Source organism: Anolis sagrei, chromosome 5, assembly GCF_037176765.1.
Source record: "Anolis sagrei isolate rAnoSag1 chromosome 5, rAnoSag1.mat, whole genome shotgun sequence".
NCBI classification, from domain to species: Eukaryota; Metazoa; Chordata; class Lepidosauria; order Squamata; family Dactyloidae; genus Anolis; species Anolis sagrei.
Window position 1 is genome coordinate 91,977,447 of NC_090025.1, and position 20,472 is coordinate 91,997,918.

Genomic DNA, 20,472 nt, shown 5'->3' on the forward strand with positions numbered 1-20,472 from the left:
TGACTTCCATTCCATCTTCTTGGCAGTAGTCTTTTATAAAAATAAAAAAATTACTTCTCAAAGAGAAAAATTGTTCCTTGTATTTATTTTCATTTTTGCAAATTTTCTAGATAGTTATCGAGAGGGTCCCAATTCATCCTCTTTAAAATGGCAAACGTTCAATGCCAATTTTTGACATACAAACATATACAGACATACACAGAGGCTATTTAACTTTTTCTGGCCACCAGGGGAGCTGTCGCTTTCATCGCCCATCTGCAACGCTGATGAAGCACTTCCGCAGGGAACGTCTGGTTGTCTAGTTTCCTACCCAGAAATACACAACAACATCACGATCATGGACAAGTATGTTACAGCTGGACATGTATGTTTTCTCTGCCCATAGCACTTTTTCATGGAAGAGTTTCTGAATTGCTGCCTAGCAACTTCACATTTGTACTTCTGAAAGATAAGTTCTAAGTGGGTCAGATATTGCCAAGACGTTTTACCATGAATAGTAAAGATGGAAGAAGTTCTTCTGCCCAAAACATTCATTGTTTTGCTCAGTATTCCCATTCCCAGACTGCTTAGTGTAAATTCTACTCTCTTTAAGCCACATTTTGTTGTCTGAAACTAGATAAAACCCATGATCATCACTAGAGTTGAATATAGAATCATAGAATCGAAGAGTTGGAAGAGACCTCATGGGCCATCCAGTCCAACCCCCTGCCAAGAAGCAGGAATATTGCATTCAAATCACCCCTGACAGATGGCCATCCAGCCTCTGCTTAAAAGCTTCCAAAGAAGGAGCCTCCACCACACTCCGGGGCAGAGAGTTCCACTTCTGAACGGCTCTCACAGTCAGGAAGTTCTTCCTAATGTTCAGATGGAATCTCCTCTCTTGTAGTTTGAAGCCATTGTTCCGCGTCCTAGTCTCCAAGGAAGCAGAAAACAAGCTTGCTCCCTCCTCCCTGTGGCTTCCTCTCACATATTTATACATGGCTATCATATCTCCTCTCAGCCTTCTCTTCTTCAGGCTAAACATGCCCAGTTCCCTAAGCCGCTCCTCATAGGGCTTGTTCTCCAGACCCTTGATCATTTTAGTCGCCCTCCTCTGGACACATTCCAGCTTGTCAATATCTCTCTTGAATTGTGGTGCCCAGAATTGGACGCAATATTCCAGATGTGGTCTAACCAAAGCAGAATAGAGGGGTAGCATTACTTCCTTAGATCTAGACACTATGCTCCTATTGATGCAGGCCAAAATCCCATTGGCTTTTTTTGCCGCCACATCACATTGTTGGCTCATGTTTAACTTGTTGTCCACGAGGACTCCAAGATCTTTTTCACACGTACTGCTCTCGAGCCAGGCATCCCCCATTCTGTATCTTTGCATTTCATGAAGCAGTTATAGTGTCATGATCACTGTATCAGCCTGGGACTGGCTGCTTTGGTCCTCTACCATAAAGAAGGGAAGTGGAGGGAGGCTGGGTACAGTTAGGGAAGGTAGTGTAGATCAGGCATCTGTTTTGTGAGGGAAATTGAAATTGCAGTTGACAGACTGAGGGCACAGTGTTTGGCCACACGGGGGCGGGTGGGAGTGGGGGCTGATCTATTCAAGAGGTCTGAATAGGAAAACTTTAGAACTGTCTTTTTAGGATTGTGGAAAGAAGGAATTAACCACTTGTCTCCGGCGTTATACTGTGAGCTTGATTTTGACTCCCAAGATCTTCCAGAGTCTGGCATTAAGACAGTTCTCTTATTAATTTTCCTGCACAAGTGGTGAGATTACCAATGAGTACCTCAGAGGAAGGAGAGCAACTGGATCTTGAGGTGGTAGGCCTTGGAGGTAACTACTGCCACCGAGGCCTTAGCAGCTGCACTAGAAATAGATATCTTGGCTCAGGGAAGTGAGAGAGGAACAGCGGCTTACCGGGCTGCCTTTGAACTCGACCCAAGGCTTGCCGGGGAAAGGAGTGATGGTGCGAAGAACCCTCCAGAGAAACTGGAGAGGCAGTTGGAGATTTTACCTCAGAAACGTGACATCTGGAGAAAAAGATGTCACTATAGAGAGGATGTACAAACCTTTTTGTCTCAAATGGATGAGATGAGATGAGAAATGGCTGTGTCTATCTTTACTTACTTACTTAGGCGATCCCTCGTTGGATGAATAAGATGGTCTTCCATGATGGGTTTCCTTGTGGATTCATAGGGGGCTGTGGAGCCCTATTCTTGACCCGCATCTTCTCCCACAGTGAAGGCATTGGTTTCCAGGTGGAAAGCAGTCCCGGTCGGGGTTGGCTTGACGCGCCTTCCTCCTGGCACGTTTCTCTCTTTCACCCTCCACTTGTGCCTCCTCGAATTTTGCAGCATTGCTGGTCACAGCTGACCTCCAGCTGGAGCGCTCGAGGGCCCGGACTTCCCAGTTCTCAGTGTCTATGCCAGAGATTTTAAGGTTGGCTTTGAGGCCATCTTTAAATCTCTTTTCCTGTCCACCAACGTTCCATTTTCTGTTCTTAAGTTCACAGTAGAGCAACTGCTTTGGGAGATGGTGGTCAGGCACCCGGAAAATGTGGCTGGCCCGGTGGAGTTGATGGCAGAGGACCATTGCTTCAATGTTGGTGGTCTTTGCTTCTTCCAGCACGCTGACGTTTGTCCGCTTGTCTTCCCAAGAGATTTGCAGGATTTTCCGGAGGCAGCGCTGATGGAATCGTTCCAGGAGTTGCATGTGACGTCTGAAGACAGTCCACGTTTCGCAGGCATATAGCAGGGTTGGGAGGACAATAGCTTTATAGACAAGCACCTTGGTATCCCTACGGATGTCCTGGTCCTCAAACACTCTCTGCTTCATTCGGGAAAATGCTGCACTCGCAGAGCTCAGGCGGTGTTGTATTTCGGTGTTGATGTTGACTTTGTGTCTATCAGAGCATCAGTGGAGAGAGAACCCGGGTGGGCCCTCACTTTTGGGATAGGAGCAACGGTACCCTGGGCCTCGGGCTGGGTGATGTTTGCGGAGGAGGAGACAGGGCCCCATTGGGGATGCTTGGAAGGACCCAATTATCCATGGCGACCAGGATAGGTGAGCTGAGAGTAAAATTTAATGAGTGTTGGGAGTAAAGCAATCTTATGCACATTTCTGAAGAGACACTTCCTGTTTTGTCCCTGCTGTAATGCAACCTCTTTACATACCAGTTTATTGCCCCTCATTTGAATATGCATGTATGTTAATGACATGACCACCATTTGAAACTTGTATTAGGTCACGTAAGCCTCTGGGCACATGTTTTAAAGGCTATATAAAGAGGATGTATTCCTTTGTTCCCCCCATTTGCTTCTTTCTCCCTCTGATACCTTTGGTTCTTTGTTTTTTGGCTGAGATGTAACTTTTGGAGGAAAGACGGCCTGCTCTCCACCTTAAGGCCTGATTCATTACTCCAGCTGTAACCAAAGAGTATGTTACCTGCATGAAATTACATCAGCTTTATAAGTAAACTTTCTTTTTGCCTTTTACTTTTGTGTCCAAGCTGGTTATTTGCATGCATATTTCTTTATAGGGGAGAAAGTGTGGCTGCTGTGTTTATTTTTTGGGTCTCAAACTTTTCTTAAACCCTCAGGCATTCTACCTGGCTCTAATCCCTAAGCTTCCTGCTGTGTGTTTTAATGCAGTTGGTAAACCAGCATTGATAACAGTGGGGTATAAATATAACATGTAATATATAATGTATATTTTATATTACATGGACCCAAACCCAACAGGAGAAGCGACAGCAGCAAAACCCAGGGCACGTAACCAACACTTTGCCTACTGCAAAGTTCCAAACGTTCAGTGCCTTCATTTATCCTTTTAAAGAAGACGTTCCTTTAAATTTTCCTTTAAAGAAAATTTGCCTGTCCTTCATGGGCAAGAATAGGAATTCACCAGTCACCTAAAAGCTTGGAATCATTTGCTTAACTTTACTAAAGACAAGAGAAGTTTCTGTTTGATTGTTCATTAATAAAAGACTTTATTTATTATTATTTATTTATTTCTTGCATTTATTGACCGCCACTCTCAGCCCGAAGGCGACTCGTGGCGGTGAACAACAACATATAAAGACAGTGTACAAAAAATGGCGACAATACATACACAACTACAACTACATAACATATGCTAAAAATCCGCTTCGTCCAATCCTGGGGTCATAGTCAAATTCGTAGTCATAGTCCATTCCAGAGTCGTTCCAATGATACACTCAGTTGAAGGCCTGCTCGAAGAGCCATGTTTTCAGGCTCCTACGGAAGGCCATCAAAGAGGGCACCTGTCTAATTTCAGTAGGGAGGGTGTTCCACAACCGGGGGGCCACCACCGAGAAGGCTCGCTCTCTCGTCCCCGCCATCTAAAGCCATCTAAAGACTGTTTGTGGTGGAAACCTCTGAGAACTTCTCTTTGGCCCCCCTGGCTTTTTGTTGGGTAAAGGTTGCACGTCCTGTTTTAAAGACAACTATTTACAGGCCCAGCGCACAACAGAACAGCCACCGTTCTGGTAGCTGCCAAATTAGGCTGCTGAACTGCAATGCCTAGTGAATATATGTTTTACAATCCTGTTGAGCATTTTTAAAACCTGGATTATATTCATTGTTCATGTTTTAAGATCCAGTGAAGGCAAATAAATATTCCAAACTAGTTAAATGCGTAAAGAGTAGTAATATTAGCATGGGCAAGGAAATACTCTACCACCAAAAATACTTTTCAAAATGGTGTGTGTGTTTGTGATATCTGATTGGGCTAATTTACTTGGATGAAAGAGACGGAAATAACAAAAGTAAACGCTTTGTAAAAGGCAAACACTAGAAAGGCACATTCTAGGAGGAGATGTTTTCATTCTTTCGCAAATCTCTTCACAACAGGTGGCTGTTGTGATTGTTATATTTCTGTCCATTCTTTCTTTGGAGTCACAGTTTAAGAAAAGCTACATTCGAAATTGCTGTTTTGAACAACAGAATCCTTTGTGCAGTTAGACAAAGAACACTTTATGGAATTACAGATCATCCTTAAAAACAGTGCTACCATTATGAAGACTTCCTGTTTGTATTTTTTACTACGCAGTTTACTATTGTACCTTGCTAAGAGTTTGGCACCAACCTGTTTTTCCTCTAGCTTTTGTGCCTCTCCCTTAGAATGTTTTCCAATGTCCGTGGCAAGTGGCAACTACTGTTGGGGAAGTGAAAATAAAGGCTTGGAGCCCTGTTCTTTCACCTGCCACAGGTTTGGCCAATTCACTGCCCTCAAGATATGTTGTGCTATGGTTTCCATAATCCCATGGCCAGCTATACTGTGCTGGGTTGTTGTAGGTTTTTCCAGGCTATATGGCCATGTGCTAGAGGCATTTTCTCCTGACGTTTCGCCTGCATCTATGGCAAGCATCCTCAGAGGGAGTGAGGTCTGTTGGAAGTAGGAAAATGGTTTTTTATATCTGTGGAATGACCAGGGTGGGACAAAGGACTTTTGTCTGGAGCTAGGTGTGAATGTTTCAACTGACCATCTTGATTAGCATTTAATGGCTTGGAAGTGCCTGGGGGGAATCTTTTGTTGAGAGTGATTTGATGTGCCTGATTGTTTACTCTCTGTTGTTTTGCTGTTGTAATTTTTGAGTTTTTTTAATACTGGTAGCCAGATTTTGTTCATTTTCATGGTTATTTCCTTTCTGTTGAAATTGTCCACATGCTTGTGGATTTCAGTGGCTTCTCTGTGTAGTCTGACATGGTGGTTGTGAGTGTGGTCCAGCATTTCTGTGTTCTCAAATAATACGCTGTGTCCAGGTTGGTTCGTCAGGTGCTCTGCTATGGCTGATTTCTCTGGTTGAAGTAGTCTGCAGTGCCTTTCATGTTCCTTGATTCGTGTTTGGGCGCTACGTTTGGTGGTCCCTATGTAGACTTCTCCACAGCTGCATGGAATACGGTAGACTCCTGCAGAGGTGAGAGGATCCCTCTTGTCCTTTGCTGAACTTAGCATTCTCAACAAACAAACAAATCACTCTCAACAAAAGATTCCCCCCAGGCACTTCCAAGCCATTAAATGCTAATCAAGGTGGTCAGTTGAAACATTCACACCTAGCTCTAGCAGACAAAAGTCCTTTGTCTCACCCTGGTCATTCCACAGATATATAAACCTATTTTCCTACTTCCAATAGACCTCACTACCTCTGAGGATGCTTGCCATAGATGCAGGCGAAACATCAGGAGAAAATGCCTCTAGAACATGACCATAAAGCCCGGAAAAACCTACAACAACCCAGTGATTCCGGCCATGAAAGCCTTTGATAATACATTATACTGTGCTGTCTGGTGAATCATGAAGGTTGTGGATCGACACATCTAGAAGGCACCAAGGAAAGAGTGCCCTGGTCTGTGAATGTATTTGTGTTGGATATGTTATGACACATAACCAGTTTCAGTATATTGATAATGGTCAGTAACACCAGCTAACGTTTACATAGTGATCCCTAACCGATTGTCAATTTTTTCCTGGATAAAGTGTTCCTTAGAGTAACTGTTCTACAAAAAAGATGGTAGATCCCTCTAGCTATAAAGTAGGGTGGGCGTAATGCAGTCTGTGAACCACATATGGCCTCAAAGCCTTCCATGTATCCCTCAATGCAATCTGGGGGAAATTTCTTCCATTCAAGCGAACGAAAACACCTCAAATTACCCCCACTCTAGCCCCAGAAATACCACAGAATCCAAATACATCAGTTCTCCTCTGTTCACTCAAAATGATTCTATATCACCATTTTCAGAGGACTGCCGGGGTTGCTGTGGGGGTGTTTCTATGGAGATGGGGAGGCTCAGCTTCATACTAGTTGTGTACATCTGCTCAAGCAGTTTGAGGTCATGCTCGAATGCCCTAGTACTAGCAACAGCATCTATGCTGTTTATGAACATCAAGCAAAAGGTGGGCGCTAGAAACAATATCATACGAAAGCTGACTGGCACAACCTGGGGATTACAACCAGACACAGTGAAGACATCTGCCCATGCGCTATGCTACTCTGCTGCTGAGTACGCATGCCCAGTGTGGAACACATCTCACCACGCTAAAACAGTGGATGTGGCTCTTAATGAGACATGCCGCATTATCAAGAGGTGTCTGCGCCCTACACCACTGGAGAAACTACACTGTTTAGCCAGTATTGCACCACCTGACATCCGCCGGGAAGTAGCAGCCAATAGTGAAAGGACCAAGGCAGTGATATCTCTAGCTCATTCCTTGTTTGGGTATCAGCCAGCACATCAACGAATTGAATCAAGAAATAGTTTTCTAAGATCTACAGCAGTGCTTCTCAACCTTCCTAATGCCGTGACCCCTTAATACAGTCCCTCATGTTGTGGTGACCCCTAACCATAATATTGTTTTTGTTGCTACTTCAAAACAGTCATTTTACTACTGTTATAAATCATAATGTAAATATCTGATATGCAGGATGTATTTTCATTCACTGGACCAAACTGGGCAGAAATACCCAATACACCCAAATGTGAATGCTAGTGGGGTTGGGGGAGGATTGATTTTGTAATTTGGGAGTTCTAGTTGCTGGGATTTATAGTTTGCTTATAATCAAAGAGCATTCTGAACTCTACCAGCAATGGATTTGAACCAAACTTGGCTCCCATGGCCAATGGAAAACACTGGAAGGGTTTGATGGGCATTGACCTTGAGCTTGGGAGTTGTAGTTCACCTATATCCAGAGAGTGCTGTGGACTCATGCAATGGTGGATGTGGACCAAACTTGGCATGAATACTCAATATGCCCAAATGTGAACACTGGTGGAGTCTGGGGAAAATAGATCTTGACATTTTGGAGTAGTAGTTGCTGGAATTTATAGTTCATTACAATCAAAGAACATTCTGAACTCCACCAACGATAGAACTGGCTCAAACTTCCCACATGGAATCCCCATGACCATCAGAAAAAACTGTATTTTCTTATGGTCTTTGGCGACCCCTCTGACACCCCCTCGCGACCCCCTCAGGGGTCCCAACCCCCAGGTTGAGAAACACTGATCTACAGAGACACTCGCTGGAACACCCCAGCAAGCGAGAGTCCAAAAGTGGCAGGCTCAAACCCACAACCTCAATCAATGGCTGATACCAAATGAGAGACTCCCCTCCTGGGCACACAGAAAACTGGGCGACTTGGAAGGCGCTGAACAGACTGCGCTCTGGCACCACGAGATGCAGAGCCAATCTTAAGAAATGGGGCTACAGGGTGGAATCCACGGCATGCGAGTGTGGAGAAGAGCAAACCACTGACCACCTGCTGCAATGCAACCTGAGCCCTGCCACATGCACAATGGAGGACCTTCTTGCAGCAACACCGGAAGCACGCCAAGTGGCCAGCTACTGGTCAAAGGACATTTAATCAACTACCAAGCTTGCAAACTTTGTTTTGGCTGATTGTTTTGTTAAAAATGTAATACAAATGTCTGGTTGCTCCTGACACGATAAATAAAATCGACAACAGAGAGTAAACAATCAGGCACATCAATTCACTCTCAACAAGAGATTCCCCCCAGGCGCTTCCTGGCCATTGAATGCAAATCAAGGTGATCAGCTGAAACATTACCCTGGTCATTCCACAGATATATAAACCCATTTTTCCTACTTCCAACAGACCTCAGTACCTCTGAGGATGCTTGCCATAGATGCAGGCGAAACGTCAGGAGAAAAATTGCCTCCAGAACATGGCCATATAGCCCGGAAAAACCTACAACCCAGTGATCCCGGCCATGAAAGCCTTCGACAAAATCGACATTATCTACTCTGAACGGGATTATGTGAGTGTATTGCCATATAATCCACTTCGAAGCAGATTATCATGGATTTTATACAGCTGTGTAAAAGGGGCCTAAGATATTGGTTAGACTACAAGCCCCCCCTCCCTCCCCGACCATCCTGGCGGAGGTATCTGGAACTTGGACGCCCCATCAATGTTTGGCGAAGTAAGCTTGGGAAGGGCCTTTGAAGCAACGCCGCTAATGAAGAGCGTGGGCGCGAGAACCTGAGGCGCAGAGTCAGCGCGCGCTTGCTCCAAGGCGGCGGCGGCGCGCGGCCTCGTATCTGGGTCAGTGGGTGAGGAGGAGGGGCGGAGCTTGGCGCGTCACGGGTCGCGTGCCGCGGGCGCACGTGCCTGCCGAGAGAAGGCAGGGATTGAGGGAGGCGCTCCCCGGGAAGCCTCCCAACATGAAGAAAGCCGCGAGCCTCGACTCCTTCAAGTGTTTGAGAGTTCAGTTCCCAGAATCCTCTCGTCCAAAGCTGAGGCATTCGGAAGGAACTGTTCTACGAAGGGTCCCCGGGTGTGTTCTGGCCAACGCAACTCTCGCGAGATGCCGGGCGCTTCCTCCTCAGCCTGAAGTGTAGCCTCTCACCCGGCCTCCCTCTTTCTTCCCTCCCTCAGGGGCTCGCTTGGCGGCGGCCGCTGCCGGAGCACCTCGTTCTCTCTCTCGCCTGCCCTCCCCATGCCTCTGCGGCGGGCGGCGGGTGGCGGGCCGCGGCTGCTGCTCCTGCTGCCTCTGCGGAGCGGGCCATGGCGGAGGCGGCAGGAGCTGAGGAGGCCAGCGGGAGACCCGGAGCCCCAGGTGAGGCGGCACCTTCCTTCCTTCCTTCCTTCCTTCCTTCCTTCCTTCCTTCCTTCCTTCCTTCCTTGTGTTCTCTATATCTAAATCCACAGCACTGCTGGTCATAGCTGACCTCCAGTTGGAACACTCAAGGACCAGGGTTTCCCAGTTCTCGGTGTCTATGTCACAAGTTTTTAAGGTTAGCTTTAAGCCCCTCTTTAAATATTTTTTCCTGTCCACCAACATTCCTTTTTCCATTCTTGAATTGAGAGTAGAGTAACTGCTTGGGGAGATGTTGATCAGGCATTCGGACAATGTGGCCACTCCAGCGAAATTGATGGAGAAGGATGTGTCCGAGTCTCCAGGGTAGCAGAAAACAAGCCTGCTTCCTCCTCCCTGTGACTTCTCCTCACATATTTATACATGGCCATCAGTGTTCTCTTCTTCAGGCTAAACATGCCCAGCTCTTTAAGCCGCTCCTCATAGGGCTCTTTCTTCAAATCCTTGATCATTTTAGTCGCCCTCCTCTAGACATATTCCAGCTTATCAACATCTCCCTTTAATTGTGGTGCCCAGAATCTGACCGAGGCAGAATAGAGGGGTAGCATGACTTCCTTGGATTTGGACACCACTCCTATTTATACAGGCCAAAATCCCATTGGCTTTTTTTCCTGCCGCATGACATTGTTGGCTCATGTTTAACTTGTCCACGAGGACTCCAAAATCTTTTTCACACATACTGCTGTCGATCCAGGTGTCCCCCATTCTGTTATCTTTGCATTTCGTTTTTTCTGCATTTGTTGAACTTCATTTTGTTAGATTTGGCCCATCTCTCTAATCCAGTGGTTCTCAACCTGTGGGTCCCCAGGTATTTTGGCCTACAACTCCCAGAAATCCCAGCCAGTTTACCAGCTGTTAGGATTTGTGGGAGTTGAAGGCCAAAACATTTGGGGACCCACAGGTTGAGAACCACTGCAATAATTTCTTAGATCGTTTTGAATTCTGCTCCTTCTGGGGTATTGGCTGTCCCTCCCAATTTGGTGTCATCTGCAAACTTGATGCACTCCACTTGTCACTTCTTTCCAGGATGATGAGGAAGCATTGGTGAGCATCCTCTGGGTTCATTCGCTTAACCAATTACAGATCCACCTAACCATAGTTTTGCCTAGCCCACATTTGACTAGTTTGTATGCCAGAAGGTCATGGGGGAAAGGGCTGGCAAAACTACCTCTAAGAACTCTATAAAATTTTATGGGTAACCGTATGTCGGCAGGAAGCTGGAAGAAATACATAGGGCATGTTGATTTGATTTTTTTCCATTATGTATAATTTCATTTTAAATGCTGATATCATTTACCTTTTGACCTATTTTGCGTGCACACCTTAACTGATATTTAAAGTTTTCTGTATGAGCAAAATGTTTTTTTATTCTATCTACACAAGGTTTTTAAAGAATAGGTTTTGTTTTTTGTTTGCATTTTGGGTAACCATGGACCAAAGTACATACATTTTATTTTTTACTATATTATGTCAGATTGATTAAATCATCTTTCTTGTGCTTTAGTATTCCATTCTTTTCCGATATATACTTCAGGTGGTTCATGAAACAATGCTGAAAGGCACATTGTCTTCACACTTCTGAATATGGCTGCTGGTCTTCCAATTTTAGACACAAAGATGAGTCTTTTGTACTCGTCACTTCTGTTTTATTTTGCGTTAGCAAAATTGTGCCGGCAAATTCTGTTTCCCAAAAAAGTAGGTCAGGGTTTGTTTGTGTTTCCTTTGATCCTGTAGTGCTTTCTGACTGGAGCTTTGCTTGCATTAACTTTCAAATTGTAATCTATTATTAAAGAACAAAACCTGGTGTAGGGACATTCTGGAGGGCTGTTTTAGATCTTCCCTTCTGAAAATAGGGAGAGCGCTAGATACAGACCCAAAGGTCAGTAGAGTACAAAAAGTCACTCCCAGTCAATATGGAAATGTACTGTATATGACCTGTTTGTCATTTGATGTGAATACTTCAACATTGGTGTATGGAAGAAGGGAGAATTCCAGTCAAAGAAATGGTCCATGGGCCGTTGCCAACCACGAGTCATTTGTAGCCATTGAACACAAATATGGTACCAGTCATTGGTACATCGAGAGAGAGAGAGAGAGAGAGAGAGCGTGTATGTGATGCTGGCTTCCCACATCAGATAGCTTAAAAGGCAATGTTATAGACAATATCTATGACAAAACTGTATTGTGAGTAAAAGAAATATAATCCCCAATAGAGACACTTTTTTTGTACATCCCAATTTTTAAATATTTGCTTCTTTTAGCTACATGAGCAAGAATTTCCTCTTTATTTAGTCTATGCAATTTGAAGGAAAACCGAAACAGTGATCCATTTTATGGGGTTTTTTAAATCACCGCTTTAGTCCTTTTCACAATCTCCACCGTCGCTTCCTGCTTGTTGGCATATAAAAGGATGGTTTGCAGTGCTCTTGCAAATGATTATATAAAACACATTGGGTTTGATGTAAACCTTTCTCTGTTTTTGTTCAGTTACTAGAGGAGTTTTAATTCTTATGGACATTCTTTTGTTCTTTTATGGACATTCATCTGAAATGCCCAAGTGGTTATGAACAACCTATTTTCAAAGCCCCACAGGCTAACTCTGGCTAGAGGAGAAAGGGAAAGGCAGACTTTTTCCTGCTTCTATTTTTCTTTGAAGATTTGTGTTTTTACATTTCCTCCCATCTGTATACAACTGTGATATGCAGGGCCTGATCATGGGAGAATAAAGGATTTGGTGTCCTGTAGATTCAAGGGCAGTCCTGGTAGACCCTGTTTTAATGCTTGCTGGCAGCATGGATGCTTTTGGCTATACTTTTACATTTGCAAGCATACCAGGGGCCTTCTGAAGGGGATAGGGTTGCTCTGCTAGAAGTTATCTTTGAATAATTAAAAATGTAGGAGATTAGGTTAATGCCTGACTGAAACCTTGTTTTACACGTAAATGATCACCATCCTATTACTGGAATAGAGAAAAACAAATCAAATGTTAATAACTTTATTTCTAAATATTGTCTACATCTTTTTTGGCATGCACTTTGAATATTATTGTTATATGGTACATACTGATTAATGAACAAGTTAAACCCTTCAGGCAAATGTTTCCACAAAAAAACAAAAACAAAAAAATAGGAACTCTCATTTTGAAATGTTTATTCATTTATTTTGATGATTTCCAAATTGTTATCTTATTTGAAATTAAATATGCAGATTCTGAGAGCACCATAAACATGACACAATTTTTAATTTCTTAATCAGATTGGAAAGAATTTGTATGAGATTCGTACTGCTAACCCTCTCTGGTCTTAACAACTCCTCATATATATAGCCTGAGAAATTATAAAATGATTTATTTTAAAAACAGAAATGACCAAATGGAATACATTTCTCCAAACAACTCCCGCTGTGTAATTATGCAATTCTAAAAAAGTAATATAACAACATATCCTGGTTATTTGAAAAATAGCATGTTATAACTGATATCGAGCTAGAATGTAGAGGCTCCCACCCAGGAGAGGAAAGCCCTCAGACCCAACAACGAGGATCCGATACTCCTGTGAGCGAAAAGAGAGAGAGCCAAAGGATTTTCCCTGATTTTTCCCAAATAAATCTCACCAAAGTTGAAGAAAAGCCACCAAGTTGTATTTATTTCGTCTAGCTGGTACGGATGCCAAACCACGATAGTTCGTCAGGAGAGACATACCACACAATACATTACAGCACATTTTATATGAAAAAACAGGGTGGTAAGCTTTGAATTTCCTGCTCCCGCCTCCCTCTGCCAGCTTGAGGCTGATTGGCTGGTGCTAACAGCTGGGGAGGAGGCTTGGCTGCCTCCTGCGTGTCATAGCCAATCAGCCAGCCAGCGCTGCTTTGGCCTCCTGGCCAATCAGGGGAGAGAAGGCGGTCCGAGCGAGAAACAATGAAGAAATGAGTGGATTAATGGCTCAATGATTGTCCATGGGCTTGGCGATAACCCTGAAGGGTCCTCTAGCTAGCTGGGTCTTTGGTGGGTGGAGATAAACATCTGTGTCTGGCAGGACCACCAGATTCCGGATTTTCCTGAAGACTGGATATGGAGACAATAGATGCGATTCTGATCGAGGTTTCGTCCAGGGAATGGAAACAAAGGATCAGGCAGTTGGAGGACAATTTAAGGCTTTCCAAAGACCAGTTGTCCCTTTGAGGAGTGATTACCTTAGCCATGGGGCTTTCTTCCCAGATGGGCCAACTCCGAGGCCTGGGGCATATGTCCTTTGTATTGTCCATGCAAGAAGTTCCTATTAGGTCCTTTAAATCAAGGGATCATCTTCCTCAGAAAAATGAGAAGTTTAGTCTGGGGATTTTTTCTTGCTGGGGTCAAGGGAGTGGCACTTCGTATTTCATATACAGACACAAACACAAGGTTCAAGGGAGATACATAAGGGATAATGAAGCATAAAGGAATTTCATATACATCCATCCCACCCACCAGAGTCCAAAAGAATACATTCATAAGCATGAAATCATATCACCCCTTAATCATGAGAAGGAAGTCTATAGGGCTTGGGGAAAAAGTTCCATAAAGTTTTCAAAAGTCCTTGAAAGTTTGGGAAAATTGAACAAAGTTATAAAATCCAGTAAAGGCAAGTGGGAAAGGGTGTCCCAGCGTTCACAGAGTCCTTATGAGTCGGCTGCCAATATTGGAGATCGAGATACATGGAGAGAACTACAGATCCCTCCACACCAAGGACCAAGGCGCCTGCCGACATCTTGGGAGTCATAGGAGGCAACCGCGACAGTCTTCCAAGATCAGCAGGCTCCTTAGACATCCACAAAATGGTGGCAGTGAGGCAACGTTTTTGGAAAAACAGCTGGGCTCCAGGTTGAGGGGACGAAAGCAAGGCAGGAAAGGAGTCTTTGGTTGGAGCTGCTGCTGTGGCCACATTCCCATTGATATTGGCTCAAGCGGGCAACAGAGAACTGTGGAACTCCCTGCTGCAGGTCAGATCGGCTTCAAACGGGCTCCTGGCTGGCTCGCCATCATAACCAGATAACATTATTATTTCTATTGCTGCTTAAAACATTTTGATTACATGTTGCTTCCATATAATATAATACCAAGCAAGAGTTATAGTTTTCTGTGTGAGAGAATAGGTAACCTGATATCCTTTGTGTGCTTTGAACTACAACTCCCATGATCCCTGGCCATTGGAAGAGTACCAGGTTATGTTCTGCAGTGATTTGGTTCAAATTGGTTTATAGTAGCAGTGATACAGTTATTCCAAAAACTGATTAATGACAAGGAGCATATTAACATTTGTGTTGAGAGGTCTCATTTATTTGGTATCAGAAGGTATATCTCACTACACAATTACAGCAGTGTGATATTTGTTTTACCCCCATGGCTCCTTCTCATGGAATCCTGGGATTTATAGTTTTGAGAGGCACTTAAAATAAACTTCATTAGAGCTCTAGTCAACTTCGTACACTACAGCAATACAACTTTCCTAAGTATCTCATCAAACTACAAAGCTCAGGATTCCATGAGATGAAGTTATGGCAATTGAAGTGGTGCTGAACAGCTATATATGTGCATTGTGGATAAACCCAGAGTCATCTAGAGATTAGGACTGGCAACATCAGTTATGTTTCTTCTTTTGCCTTTGGATTTTTCAAAGCGAATACAGCAGAATATCTTCAGCATGGGTATTATTTTCCTATTCGTAGATAATCTTCAGATGGAAGGAACCCAGTGTGCCACCTCTGTAGTCTCAGGCCTTATAAGCCCTTCAGCCCAGCCTGCCACTGCCAGTTCAGTCAACACATTTGTGGTAGACTTTCCAAGAAAACGCAAAGGAAGTGTTTCTGATAACCAGTAAGTAAAATGACTTACTTGTCTATACCCCCTACGAGAATCACAGCTTTGGTGGATTTTTCCTTTTATTTCTACATTTGTGTGTACATGTTATTACTCATCTAACTTCCCTGTTTGGGAAAAGGAATATTTTGGCAAAGATATTCAGCTTGCCGCCAGTGCTAAATTTGGGACTCATTTTTGTTTTGCACTTGTGTTAGGAAATTAATATGCATGACAAGAGAGTTATAATAATCTGTTTGCATATACATGCAGTCCCCAAGTTGTGAAGTAGATAGGGTTTGTAGGTTTGTTCTTAAACTGAATTTTTTTTATAAGTCAGAATGCATACATTTTTTCAGTGTAACTCTAGCCAAAAATATATAGTTTTTAGCCTTTGATAGCATATGAAGGGGTTAGCACCTCCATGGTGTTGGTTTTGCTGTCTGTGTTCAGAAGATTTCGTATCACTTTTTGTCCCTGTGAAAATTGGATTTCGAAAAACTTGACTTGTTGTGGAAACAAGGATTGGTGACAAAGCTTCAGTGGGAACACCTGTTTCCCATGATAACAATTTTTAGGAGTGAATTTCCCTTTTTTAGAGCAGTTTTCTCTAATTTCCTGTTGTCCCACCACTGTTATTAACTATGTGTTATTTGTAAGTCGGGAATTCCTATATATATATTTTCTGTTCCCAACCACTTTTGTGATATATTTTGAACACTTAAAAGTATATCTTTTAGCTGTGTTTTTCTGTACTTTCCAGCATAGCTAAATGCCTTCAGATCCACTAATAAGAAACCTGGTTCTAGATCAGAAGCGGACATCTCTTGGAGGTCATTGGTTACCTAAGTATTGGTGGAAACAACCACTCCATTATGCTCAACCCCCAAAACATTTTTAAAAATCAATATCTTTTGAAATCCCTCAGCACTATCTTCAGGCGAGTTGGAAAGCAATTGTGTTTTGAGTCCTTTGGGTAATTTTAGTAAATGACTAGAATGTCTATATATGTTTCTTATTCTCAGCTCCTTCAATTTGTCCTCATTGTTCCCTTTTATCACTTTGTATTACCTTCTATTTAACTTGGTAGTGATATCAACACAACATGGTAGAAATAATAAACTTAGTAAATAAAACAGAGAGGCTTTAATTCAAAGGGATTCCTTTTAGGGTAATGGGACATGTCTTTTCCAGAACCTAAAAGCCATTTGATTTGGCACCAGGAGGATTTTCTCTGGTGCAACATATGCAAAATATATCATTTCGTAAGGATCCATTTTCCCACTAAGAAACAGCTTTGGATTAAAAACATCTCCAGATTCTTATGAGGCAGTATCTTCCTTTTCTGTCTTATTTCTGAACCATTCTGTTCAGTCTACATTCTCCAAAACATATTTCCTAATATATCCTCTTTATATTACAAACAAATCTGACTACAGGAGAAGGTGCTAATGATGACAACGTTGTGCGCATTTTCTAGAACTGTTTGGAAACTTTCTTGTTTGAGTAGTTTTTTGGTGTCAGGGCCATTTACATAAATTGTTGTTGTATTGCATTGCAAGAATTCACATCAGCTTTCAACGTGTTTTAAAAATAAAATTTACAATATGGATGACATATTAAATAATAAGAGATGTTTTTTCTTCATGGCCTCTGTGAATGCACACATATGGAGTATCTGCGCCTGCGCAGGCTCCAACGGAAAACTTCCGAAGTTGAAAATTTTAAGTTTTGCCGGTAACCTCGCCCAGCCTCCCAGCAGGGCATAAAAGACGCAGCATTTCGGGTTCCGCCATTGTTTATGCCTCCGCCATAACCATTATAGTATGGTTTGTTATTCTGATAAATGTCTCTTGCCTTGCATTGTTGTGTCAGAACTTTCAATAAAGTCATGTTTGGCCCTTAATTGGTGTCGGTTTGCTTCCCACCATCCGGGACCTTAGCTTGCTAGATCTCCAAATGTGTGCATTCACAGAGGCCATGAAGAAAAATGGTAGGTTACTCACCTGTAACCATGTTTCTTCGAGTGGTCCTCTGTGAATCAACACAAACCCGCCCGGCTGCCTCCTCTTGCAAACCTCCCCTTTTCCTCGCTATGGCTGCGTAGGAACTGCGGAGCGTGCGTGCAAGGGTGCCTTTTATGCTCTGCTGGGCGGCTGGGCAGGGTTACCGCCAAAACTTAAAAGTTTCAACTTGGGAAGTTTTCCGTTGGAGGCTGCGCAGGTGCAGATACTCCATATGTGTGCATTCACAGAGGACCACTCGAAGAAACATGGTTACAGGTGAGTAACCTACCAATATTAATTGGGACATTTTAATTTTAACTTGGTTTTATTGCTTCTCCAGCTTTCAAATTGTGGCAGGAAAAGGTGTCAGATTTTGGTTTCATCTCCAGTGTAAGATTGAAACAAGTCTGTTAGGGTAATCTGATAAACTCAGATGCAGACAGCATCTTATTGATCAAGGTTACCCCATGTAGCCCATGGCTAAGTAGGGATTCAAATCCTAGTTTCCTGGAGTCCTAAACTTAAACTCATGTATCATGCTGGCTGTCTCACAACATAATGTGTGCTAGGCAATTGCCTAGTCTTTTTTACCATGTTATTTCCTATAATAATGGCAAAAAATGAGGGTTTTGAAATTGTAAGTGCTTAAATACACTAAAGCACTATATCTAATCTGCATTAGTGCTTGGATGGGAGACTGACAATTAATGCCAGATGCTGTAGGTTATATATCAGAGGAAGAAGCTGGCAAAACTTGAATGTTCCCTGCCCAAGAAAATCCTATTAAATGCATGGGTTCTCTTTAAGTCAGTAGGCAACTTGTAAGCACATATACACATATGCTTCAAATTGCATTATTATAATCCCATCATTTATTAAACCCTATGGCCAACATTCAAGCTATAGAGAATACTTTTGTGTGCCTTTGTCTCTTTCTAGATCTCATCTGTAAAACCAGCAGCATGAGAAGTTGCCCTGATTTATTTTTTATTATACTGATATTTTGTTTTCCGTTTGAATGTCTGCTGATTGGTTTAAATTCTCTTTCTCTAGGTATGCATGTGACATTGATATTGATGATCTCCAGAGCAGGTATAATGCTTCACACACACGAAATAAATCTATATAAATAAAAATGTAATGTTAGTTTGTGCTATTCACAGAACTCAAAAACCCCTGGACCAATTGACACCAAATTTGGCAGCAAAACACATTCTTATCTGATCTATGTCTTCCAAATAAAAAAATCTTTAAAAACGAAGGGGAAATAACTTTAATATCACCCCCAAAAAGGTACCTAACTGAGCATGCTCAAAAGGCCCTCTCCCCAGCACGCATGTGAGTAGCCTGAGGCACCAACCGTTGAGAGGGAAAGAGGCTGCCTCGCCTCGCCATGGAGCCCCTTTCCAAGCAGGAAGGCAGACTCTTCTTTCTTTTTGGGAGGGGAGAGATTGAGGAAAGGAAAGAGGGAAGGAAGAAAGGAGAGATGGAAGGCAAGCCCTGGCAGAGATTTGAAAGGGAAGCCTGGCTGCCGGAGCAGCTGCACATACCCCCCCCCCCCTCACTCAGGACCGTTGGGTGAAGGGAGGATGCAAACCCCTTACAAACTGCCACAGAAGGAAGGGAGGAAGGAAGGGAAAGAAAGGAGAGAAGACAGGAAGAAAAGGACTGGTGAAGAGAAGGATATGAATGGAAGGAAAGGTAAAAGGAAAGAAAGAGGAAGGAAAGGAGGCAGGGATGGGGGAGGGAAGGAAGGAAAGAAGAGAAAGAGAGGAAGGAAGGGAGGAAGAAATGAATTATATTATTATTATTATTATTATTATTATTATTATTATTATTATTACGGAGAGTCTAAATGGCCATCTATCAGGAGTGTTTTGCTGTGCTTTTCCCTTATGGCAGAGGGAGGTTGGACTGGATGGCCCTTGGAGGTCTCCCTACTCTAGGATTCTATTTCTAATAATAATAATATTAAGCAGAGTCTCTGTAGCCATCTGTTAGGAGTGCTTGGATTGTGTTTTTCCCTTATGCCAGAGGGAGGTTGGACTGGATGGCCCTTGGGGGTCTCCCTACTCTAGGATTCTATTACTACTACTACTACTACTACTACTAATAATAATAATATTAAGCAGAGTCTCTATGGCCATCTGTTAGGGGTGCTTGGATTGTGTTTTTCCCTTATGGTAGAGGGAGGTTGGACTGGATAGCCCTTGGAGGTCTCTTGCAACACTAGGATCCTATTCGTGTGGATTCCTCCCAAACCCCTCCAGTATTTTCTGATGGCCATGAAGGTTCTGTGGCCCAAGTTTGGTTCAGATCTGTCATTAACGGGGGTCTTAGTAGTGTGTGGAAGTCTGAGCTGAATCGGTTGAAGATACTCCAAACCCCATCATCCGTTGTCCATACACCCCAAACTTATTGTTTTTGTGATTAATCAGTATGCTTTAATTATGTTCAATTTATAAGAACAGAAATACAATGTATTGTCGAAGACTTTCAACATAAATACATCTTGCATATCAGATATTTACATGATGATTCAGAAGAGTAGCAAAATTACAGTTATGAAGGAGCAACGAAAATAGTATTATGGTTGGGGGTCACCACAACATGAGGAATTGCATTAAGGGGTTGTGGCATTAAAAAAAAGTTTAGAAACACTGCTAATGACATCCTATACAAATAAATACAATACTGTCTGTGTATTTATGATTAACATAAATGAATAAAAAAAAAACCACTGGGAGAATAGATACCACATTTGGACAAAATACATATATCACGCCAACAAATGACCATCACTTATAAAAACACTGAAAAACACATCCCAAGAGACTAAAAAAGCAAAAAAATTACAATGCATGCACAAAACAACATATTTACACATATACACAAATATATACACACACATATATATACATACACACACACACACAAAATACATATACACAGACTGGGCCACAGCAACGCATGGCAGGGGACAGCTAGTATAATAGA

At 42.8% G+C, this 20,472-nt stretch overlaps 1 protein-coding gene across 7 annotated transcripts in view; it reads left to right on the top strand.

Annotated features, from left to right (window-relative positions):
* The first annotated feature begins 9,105 nt into the window (after positions 1 to 9,105).
* Positions 9,106 to 20,472, top strand: part of BMAL2 (basic helix-loop-helix ARNT like 2) — a 48,909-nt gene continuing 37,542 nt past the window's right edge. For 3 of the 7 annotated variants that reach the window (XM_067468883.1, XM_067468882.1, XM_060778255.2), the window contains exon 1: positions 9,107 to 9,594. Coding sequence is in view for 4 of the 7 variants with exons in the window: in XM_060778250.2 (XP_060634233.1) it covers positions 9,543 to 9,594; positions 15,340 to 15,487; positions 18,529 to 18,567 (239 nt within the window). In the remaining 3 variants the exon portion in view is untranslated. Of the gene's footprint in view, positions 9,595 to 15,339; positions 15,488 to 18,528; positions 18,568 to 20,472 lie in introns of all 7 variants that reach the window. The other 4 variants (XM_060778250.2, XM_060778252.2, XM_060778251.2 and 1 more) reach the window with 2 other exon arrangements.